The sequence below is a fragment of the Jaculus jaculus genome, chromosome 17, assembly GCF_020740685.1.
Source record: "Jaculus jaculus isolate mJacJac1 chromosome 17, mJacJac1.mat.Y.cur, whole genome shotgun sequence".
Taxonomy (NCBI): Eukaryota; Metazoa; Chordata; class Mammalia; order Rodentia; family Dipodidae; genus Jaculus; species Jaculus jaculus.
This window is the reverse complement of record NC_059118.1, coordinates 49,167,607-49,177,469: the sequence shown is the minus strand read 5'-3', so window position 1 is coordinate 49,177,469 and position 9,863 is coordinate 49,167,607. Positions and strand designations below refer to the sequence as shown.

The 9,863-nt window shown below is 43.5% G+C and overlaps 1 protein-coding gene across 2 annotated transcripts in view; it reads right to left on the bottom strand.

The window, feature by feature from the left end:
• Positions 1-1,346: 1,346 nt before the first annotated feature.
• The window catches only part of Mboat1 (membrane bound O-acyltransferase domain containing 1), a 126,026-nt gene continuing 117,509 nt past the window's right edge, over positions 1,347-9,863 (bottom strand). For both annotated transcript variants that reach the window (XM_004668387.2, XM_045136718.1), the window contains one exon: positions 1,347-2,447. In XM_004668387.2, coding sequence (XP_004668444.2) covers positions 2,327-2,447 — 121 coding nt within the window. In that variant the 3' untranslated portion in view covers positions 1,347-2,326. The remainder of the gene's footprint in view (positions 2,448-9,863) is intronic.

Genomic DNA, 9,863 nt, shown 5'->3' with positions numbered 1-9,863 from the left:
ATGTAATAAATAAAACATAAAAAGAGCATTTCAGATTCATCTTTAAAAATAAAACATCAAAAGTATATTTCTTTTAAACCAAAAACTCACCAATCCAATATATTTGTATTAAGGCACATTGCATTTTGTACAATTTGGAAAGTTAAAGCAATTGAAAATAAGTCCCAGGACAGGGGAGCCAGCCCAGTGGGTAAAATTGTTGCCTTGAAAGCATAAGGACCTGAGTTTGAACCCAAGAACGCACATAAAATGTCAGGCATGGGAGTGCATTCCCATAACACCAGTGCTGGGGCAGCTGAGACAGGGGATCCCTAGGCCAACTGGCAAGACTACGGTCAATGAGAGACTTCCTCAGAAAGAAATGGACAGTGTTCCTGAGGATGACACCTGAGATTGTCCTCTGCCCTCCACACCCATGCACACACCTGTGCACACATACAACCATGCACACCAAAGATGTACAGGAAGCATTATTCTACACTATACTTTTTTATTTTATTTTTATTTGAGAGAGAGATAGAAAAAGGCAGATAGGGCGAGAGAGAATGGGTGCACCAGGGCCTTGTGCCACTGCAAACGAACTCCAGATGTATGTGCCACTTTGTGCATCTGGCTTATGTGGGTCCTGGGCCACTGAACCTGGGTCCTTTGGTATTACAGGCAAGCGCCTTAACCACTGAGCCATCTCTCTAGCCCCAGAAGCCCTTTCCTGTGAGAAAATGGTTCTTGTAAAAAAAAAAGTGGGGGGGATTCTCATCCTTCATCTTTTTCATGTTTTGTGTGTGCACAAGTTCATTGGGGGGGGTACAAATAGGGGCATGTGTGTGTAGAGGTCAGAGGACAACTTCAAGTGTTATTCCTCAGAAATGCCATCTACCTTTTTGAGATAAGGTGTTTCATTGGCCTGCACCTCACAGATTAGGCTAGCCTGGATGGACAGTGAGCCCTGGATCCTTCGTTCTCTACCTCCGCAGCTTTATTAGGATTCCAGGTGTGTGCTGCCACACTTGGCATCTTTACATGGTTTCTGGGGATTGAACTCAGGTTCTCATACTTGAAAGTCAAGCACTTTACCAACTGAAGATCATGAATCTTATCAAGAAATAAAACTAAGTGCCTGACATACACAATAAAAATCAAGCATGTTATAATGCTCAATTTCTGATAAATAAAACTGTGCATCTTTGTGAAAACACACACATGTACACACATATGACTTGACACAACAAGTCTTTCATAGAGAAACATTTCCTTTATATAGAAACATTCTATTTATTCAGTGATGTTCTCACTTGAGTAAGCTTTCTCTTTCACAAGCCACTTGAGGAACATCACTGAAGCACATATTTTATCATCATCATCACAGTTATTATCCAAAACACTTAGTATGTTTCCTTCTCCCAAGAGAAGTCCCCAAAAGGAGCCATTACATTCATAAGGAAGATGGAGCAGAGAAGTAACCCTCAGCATCAGTTTCCCAATCTTACTATTCACAAAAATAAAGCTGATTTAATTGGTTATGAAGATCCACTTGCACATATCATGGCCACAATCACTAACACCTCCAGGAAACAAGGGAGAAAAGAGACAGGCATCCGCTGCTTCTCACCAAGCCTCTCTACAACTTTATATCACTTTACAAAAACGAGCCCTTGGAAAGGCATCTAGCTGCCTTGGACACTGTGTCTTCTCAGGGCCATTATTGGACAAGCAGGTCTGTGCAGGCAGAAAACAGCAGCCCCTCCCAGCTCCTGGCGAGGCAGCAAGAAGACTTTCTGATTTCTGATCAAAAAGGGAAGGGTACATTCCGGGGGCAGGGATATAGCCTGTTTGAGAGCATGTCAGTGTCTTCCAGCATCCTGGATTAATCTTCCCACTTCATAGGGTTTTCAATGCCCTGAAAACTTCCCTCCATGATCACTCTCCTCCAGGTTCTCCCAAGTGTCACAGGTCCAAGGGTTTGGAGCTTGCCAAGGAGCAACCGCGCCTGCTATGTTCTGATTTCAGAAATCTGTGGCAAGTCAGTTCAACAACTGCCTCCTAAGCCCTAGGGAAGTGCCTGGATCCTTTGCACCCTGATTTCAGTGACTGGGAATAACATCAGAAAAGAAAACTCTAGGAAAGGTCCTAGAAAGTAGGAAAGCAAACTAGCCAGGGCTGGTTCATAAACACCTTTTATGAAAAGATTCCCTGAATTCCAAAGAAAAGAAACAGAAACAGGTGCATGTAAACATCTCCTCTAAGTCACCGGAGAGCCACTGAGCCTTTTCATCTCGTCTTTCCCATGTCTTGCAATGTTTTCATTCAGCTTTTCTCCAAGGTGGTATTAATCTGTTTTCTTCTTAGCAGAATTCAGACTCCGAGGCTGTCTTTGGGTATGATGTTGCTTGATTGGCAGAATAAGTATTACCAGTAGACTGATGATGTGAAAGAAAAAGTACATGGACCTAGAATTAAAAGCACACAAATTATCTTTCAAAGGTGTCACTTTGGAACACACATGATCACAGCTGCCTCAGCAGCAAGGGAAGACCCGGTCCTCAGTGGCAGCGCTGGGGTCTCCTCGACCCTCTCCCTCTCGTGCACTCTGTCCTCTGTCCATGAACAGGGCAGATTTGGAGGAGACACCAGAGCAGGACAGAGACAGCCCTGTCCTAACCAGACCCATGCCAGTCAGAAATCTACAACGCTCAGAACCTAAGAACAGAAAGCCACATCCAAACCCAATACTCTGTCCCCAAAATACAAAACCCAGTGTGGTTCTTCCATGTCTTCTCAAGGGTGAGGAGTTCCTATCTGCCTATGAACCAGAAGGCCCTAACCCTGAAAACAACCTGTATCTGTATTAGTCAGAACCAAGCCTTGCTTCTGAGAGCTAATGATTCTTTGGGCACGATAGAGGTGCCAATTCAAACCTGAGCTGACTTATCAGTAAACGTATAAAACAAAATCAATTCATACTGGTGTAACTATTCCAGAGTCACATGGAAAGGACAAACTAATACTTAATCTAGCTGTTGTCCTTCATCCCCTTTGCTGAAGACTGAACTTAGGGCCTTGTGCATGCTAGGCAAGTGCGGTACCACTGAGCTGTATCCTCAGGCCCTCCAATGCTCTCCTAAGATTAAAGAAAAACAATGTAACAAGACAGAATAACCACAACTTATTTGTGTACCATTCCTCCATTCTATAATGATCAAAATAACTCAGATTGGCTCAAGACAAGCTGCTTTTCCCTTTAGCAACAGGAAGGGCTCTCTGACATTTATTGCATACTCAAGAGCACTAATGTATATTCATTGTTTATTCCTTCCTTAACATTAACTGTATTAACTGATGGATAATGCAAGGGCTGGGATATACTGCAGTGGTAGCACTTGCTTGGCGAGTGTGAGGCTCTGGGTTTAATTCCCAGTAAAACACACACACACACACACACACACACACACACACACACGGCATTAAAGCATTAATCTGGGATCTCCAAAAAGCCATAATATTCTGCCCCTTTCCCCAGGGAAACAGAAATAGGACACATAAAATGGTCCTTTGACATCCATGGGAAATTGGTCCCAGGACCTCCTCACATACCAAAACTATCTGGGTGCTCAAGTCCCTCACATAAAATGGTGTGTGTAGTGTTGTGCGTGCCTGGACACATCCTCCCCAACATTTTAAATCATCTCTAGATTACTAAAATAACTGAATGCAAGGCTGGGGAGAAAGCACAGCTGTTAAAGGTGCTTGCTTGCAAAGCTGACCAGTCTGGGATTTGATTCCCCAGAACCCACATAAAGCCAGATATAGAAAGTGACACATGCATCAGAAGTACACTTGCAGTGGCAAAAGGCTCTGGCATGCCCATTCTCATTCTTTCTCTCACATAAATAAATAAATAAAACTGTTTTAAAAAGAAAACTGAGTGCATTATAAATGATATATAAATAGTTGTTATACCATATTGGCTAGAAAATATAGGCAGGGGGAAAGTTCTACATACATTCAATTTAGTACACCTGTCTCCTCTGGGCTTGACCTGGCCAGCCCCACCCTGAAGCTATGATGATCTATAGGAGACTTTGGTCCCGCAGTCATGACAATGAAACAAACAGAACTACACAGTAGACAGCCAGGCCTGTGGGAAGGGTAGAAGGGCTGGTACCATTTCTCTGGAGGTGGTCACAAGGTCAGCCAACCACCTCCCCTAAGATTCCAATCACCTCTCTCTCCTGCCCAACTGTATATGGCACAGGAGGGTAAAAAATTTGACTGAGGGTAGGACTTCTTAGCAGTGCACCAACCTGTGAGTCATCTATGCTCTTAGATCACCTCAATAAACTCATTTGTTAGGCTGGACTTCATAGAATCTCTCTCTCTCTCTCTCTCTCTCTCTCTCACTTTTTTTCCTCTGAGGTAGTGTTGCACTCTAGCCCAGGCTGACTTGAAATTCACTATGTAGTCTCAGGGTGGCCTCAAATTCACAGCACTCTTTTTTTTTTAATAATTTTTTTAAATTTTTTATTTATTTATTTGAGAGCGACAGACACAGAGAGAAAGACAGCTAGAGGGAGAGAGAGAGAATGGGCGCGCCAGGGCTTCCAGCCTCTGCAAACGAACTCCAGACACGTGCGCCCCCTTGTGCATCTGGCTAACGTGGGACCTGGGGAACTGAGCCTCGAACCGGGATCCTTAGGCTTCACAGGCAAGCGCTTAACTGCTAAGCCATCTCTCCAGCCCTTCACAACACTCTTAACTTCTATATTCTGGGATTAAAGGTGTGTGCCACCATGTCGGGTGATAGAGTCTTTCTTTGATCAGGGTGCAAAGATTTTTTTCTAATGTCTCCAAGGAAAGTCATGAGAGACATCAGTACGGACATGATTTACTAAAACATTTTCAGGCCATGGATGTAGAGGGCTAATTACATGATTAATGGCCATTTGAATAGTAGAGTGAACATGGACAGAAACTGACCATCTAATCACAGTCTGGAGAGCACGTGCGTGACAAGTTCATCTTACGATGAACACTGAGAGAATCAAGTGAGACGCTCACAAGCCTACCCTAGCTGGAAGAAAGAACTGCTTCCAAAATCAACATGCTTAAATTACTCTGTCCTTTTGTTCAGCTCCATCCGTCATATGTGACTAAATCTACATTAGAATAATTATGTTAAGTTGAATCCAAAGACTTTGATAACCAAGGGAAGAAAACTGTAATTCCCTAGTGACATTTCATAACCTGTTCTGACAATCAGTATATTTTTGGGTGTCTATCTGTGGCATATGTAGGTATATAGAGTGCTTGCACATTTATGTGAGGTTGTATGTGCCCTGAGCACATGTGCAGAGACCCAAGGAAACCGTGGGGTGTCCCCTATGTTGCTCTTCTGCATGATTTCACTAAGGCAGTGTCTCTCATGTAACCTTGAGCTCTCGTTTTCTGGTCAGACTGGCTGGCTGAAAACTCTCAACTAACATTAAGCATACTCAGCTAGCTGATCTTGTAATCCAGATACTGACAGCAACTGTACCTAGTCTCAAGGAGTCTGTTGTCTACAAAAGGTCATATACAAATTTAAACATACTTAGACACTGAATTTAAGAAAAATTATTTAAAGACCAAAAAGTATATGAGAATTTGGCTTTTCAAAATGATTTTATAGACGGTTTCTTTTTGTAAGGTCTCAATCTGTAGCCCAGCCAGGCCTGGAACTCAATATACAGTTCAGACTAGGCTCACGATCTTCCTGCATGAGCCATCAAGCCCAGTTAAAAGATTTCTGTCATAACACTTTTAAGTATTCATTAAACTCAAAGCTAACAGAAAATTTATGGGGGAAAAGTGAGAAATTTAAAAGCTGAGATTTGAAGACACTCTAAATTTGAAAACAGGCCAGAGCTAAATACAAAGCATGTCACACATTTAAAAGCTAAGCAATAAAGGATCTCTGAGAGGGAGGTCTGCATACAACTGTCACTCACTGCCAGTTATTGATCTCAGCCCAAACACATTGTAGGCCTGGAAGACAACTGAACTCCCCTTCACAAAACAGCCAGGAAATTGTAAATTTCTTTTAACATGTTTAGTGATTCTCTTCAAGGATTATGAGCATCCTTTCTCAGGTGCAAGCAATAAGCCATAGGCAACATGTGACTATTAAAATTCAAATTAAATAAAACTGAACTGCTCCTCTCCAGTCTCCCTTGAACCTGAAGTTCAGTTGCTCAGTCTTCCAGAGACTATCAAATGCTCAGGGGCTACATGCACTGGTGACCAATGTTTGGGACATGTGTTATGCTGCTACAAACTGTTCCCTACCAAAGGGGAAGAAAAATAACATAAACCTACTGAAATAGATGAGAAACAGGAAACTTATATATAAAACCAGACTAACATTAGGATATCATCTCTAGTGGACCAAATTTTAGGTTAAGCAAAATAAAAATTATTTCATCCTAAGTGGGGGTGTTTTATTTTTTAAAAATTAAGAAAAATACAAATTACTTAATAATGTAATGCTTCCCTTTGAGCCCTATTGCAAGAATTAGCATTTACTTCAGCTGGCTAAATGCATGTTATCACAAACATACTCTTAACTTTATTTTAGCAAGCAGTGAATAGCTTTTTAAGGAAGTTTTTGGTAACTACTCTACTGATCATGTCATTAAAGTGAGCCCAAGTCTGAAACTCAGATCTACTGTTCAGGGGCTGGGTTTGTGTTGTTTACGCCCACCCTCTCTCAGCCTGCACCTTCTGTAAACACCCACCCTCTCTCAGCCTGCATCTCTGCACACCCACGCTCTCTTGGCCTCCCCTTCCCACACAGTGAGTGGGTGTCTCTATTTTCCATCCCTCCTCAGCCTCCCAGTCCATCCTGAGGTCTACACTCTATACTCATGCTGCTCTGGAGTTCAGACCTGAAATTGCCTCCAACTGTGATGGCTTTCCTGTGCTATCCCCATCGCCCAAACACCACAATGTCCTGCAAGCCCAGTGCACAGCCTCCAGAACTGAGCTCAAATGCCATTTCCTCCCTGAAGCTGGCACCTTCATCAGAATTGAGTCCCACGCCTATTAGATGTGTTCCTAGGCCTCTGTACTGTTCTTTTGGTGCCCCATAACCTTTGTGTATTTACAAATTTGTTGGCTGTTACCTGCCTTTTCCATCAAACTAGCACCTCTGCCAGGGAAAGAAAGACTTTTTAGCTGGTATCTGACATTCCATCCCCAGCTTCTAGCGCAGGGCCCAGCACACTGTAGGTATTGCATGATGCTCAGCTAGGTGCAGGATTCTGCAGTTCTGTGTTAAACACATTCCTGAAAAGTCACATAGCATGACTTCTGGGGAAATAATGTCAGAAGTAGACAGCTCCAAACCTAAGAGACTATGACCAGACGGTGGAGAGAAGCAAGCAGCATGGACTAGGGTATGGCTCCATTAGCAGAGTGCTTGCCCAGCATGCATGAAGCCACGGGTTCTGCCCCTTGCACCGCACAAAGCAGGCATGGTGGTGTACACCTGTAATCCCAGTATTTAGGAGGTAGAAACAGGAGGATCAAAAGTTCAAGGTCAGCCTTGGCTACATAGTGGATTTGAGGCAAGCCTGGTCTTCATGAGACCCTGTTTAAAAAACAAAAACAAACATACTAACAAACAAAAAACCCAAACTACCCTGTGTGTGGCAGTGAAGCCATTAAATCTCATGTCATTAATCTCAGGAAGCAGAGCTGGGAGGATCACTGTGAGTTCAAGGTCACCCTGAGACTACAAGGTGAATTCCAGGTCAGCCTGAGCTACAGCAAGACCCTACCTAGAAAACCAAAAACTCCAATGGGGCTTAAGTCTACTGCTGAGGGTGTGTGTGTAATTAAAATGCAGAAAACAATAAAGGGTGAAAGAATACTGCCTGAGGCACAAACACAAGTAACAAGTCTGGCAGAGGCTCTGCAAGTAGGGTCAAAAATAGCTTTTCTTCCCACAAGTTACCCTTCTGGAACACTCAAGCTTCAGCTGGACTGAAGACCCTCAGATGAAGTTCCTTCCTGTGCTTAGGGTGGTTGGGAGGAGAGACATGAGATGGGAGGGTCATAAAAACCTTGGTCTTCCTTTCATTCACACCATTAACACACCACAGCATCACAATTTATGGTGTCATTTTTCTGAGTGCAAACAACTGTATTGCTATTTATAAATCACTTTAAAAAAATCAGAGGCGGGGTCTGTCTCCAGCCCAGGCTGACCTGAAACTCATTCTGTAGTCCTAGGATGTCTTTGAACTCACAGCAATCCTTCTACCTCTGCCTCCGAAGTGCTCGGATCCAAGACATGTGCCACCTTCCCTGGCTATAAGTCACATTTTACAAATACACTATGTTCAAAAGTCAATGAGGAAAAACCTGTGCTATCCACTAAATAACACAGCTGATCATTCACTGAGTCCAGGCAAGTGCCAGGTGCCTGTGTCCTCTGCGTGGTCCACGCCCAACTCCCATGCCTACTCCTAGCCAGGGCGCCCTGTGGTGCACTCTGTTCTTAGCCTCATTGCACAGTGTAGCCACGCATTTCAAGAGAACTTCACAACAGTGGGAAAACACAATTGATTAAACATTAGCATGAAATAATAAAAGTACACAATTTTTTTTGACGTTCATCTGAAGCACCAGCATTTGAAAATAAGGGCCTAGCCAGGTGTGGTGGTGCACGCCTTTAATCCCAGCACTCGGGAGGCAGAGGTAGGAGGATCGCCATGAGTTCAAGGCCACCCTGAGACTACAGAGTTAATTCCAGGTCAGCCTGGACCAGAGTGAGACCCTACCTCAAAAAAACAAAACAAAACAAAAAAAAAATAAAAAGAAAAGAAGGGCCTAACAGATCTTTCCTAAAGGTTTCAGGGAAAATGCTATTTCCTCCCTCAATGCCCCTTACTTCCTTTCACCATACCCATGTAGGAGTACACATACCCACCACATACCCAGGAGCATCGCAGCTCAGAAAATAACCCAGGACTCTTTACTATTACTTTTCCTACTCAAGTCAGTCCGCCAACTGCCAGCAGCTCCTGCTCCATCCCTGCCTCAGTGCCCTCCTCTCCCACATAGCTTACTTCATTCACAGAGAAAAAGAGCCAAGAGCAAGATAGACATGTGCCCTCAGAGTGCTTGGGAGTTCATTTGTCCTGCCTCCTTCTCTTCTTCTTTACCTCCTCCTCTTCCCCCTCCCTGCCCCTCCCCTTTCTATCTTCTCTTTGCTTTTCTTGAGACAAGGTTTCCTAACTAGCCTGGAATTCTTTTTTAAATAATTATTTGTATTATCATGAACTTTAAAGTATGAACATATTTCATATTGGTCATATTTCCATTAGGTTTTACTCTTTCTTTATTGTAGTCTTATATCCCCTGTCCCCTGATCCCACTTTCCTTAAGGACTGTCCTCAGTAGGGTAGTTGATGTTTACTTAGGTAATTAAGGCCTCAGTCAGTCTCTGTGGAGGACAGAACTGTGTCTCAGGATAATTCTACCCACTCTCTGGCTCTTACAGTCTTCCCACTCCTCTTGTGCAATGTCCTTGAGCCTTGGCAGGTCTGTCAGCAGTCTGGTTGAGCTCTCTGCAGCTTCTGAGTTTTTGATTTGATGTGTGGTGATTGACCACAGTGCCGTCACCATTTCCCTGGAGCTGGCTGTCAGGCTAGCAATGGGAGCAATACTAATGTCACCACTTCCTTGCAGGTTTTCATGTGCTCCAGGCAGATGTGCTAGAGGTTAACCTGGAATTCTTTAAATAGCCCAGGCTGGCTTTGAACTCCTGATGCTCATATTTCTGCCTTCCAAGTACTGAGATTATAAGTGGGCACCACCATGCC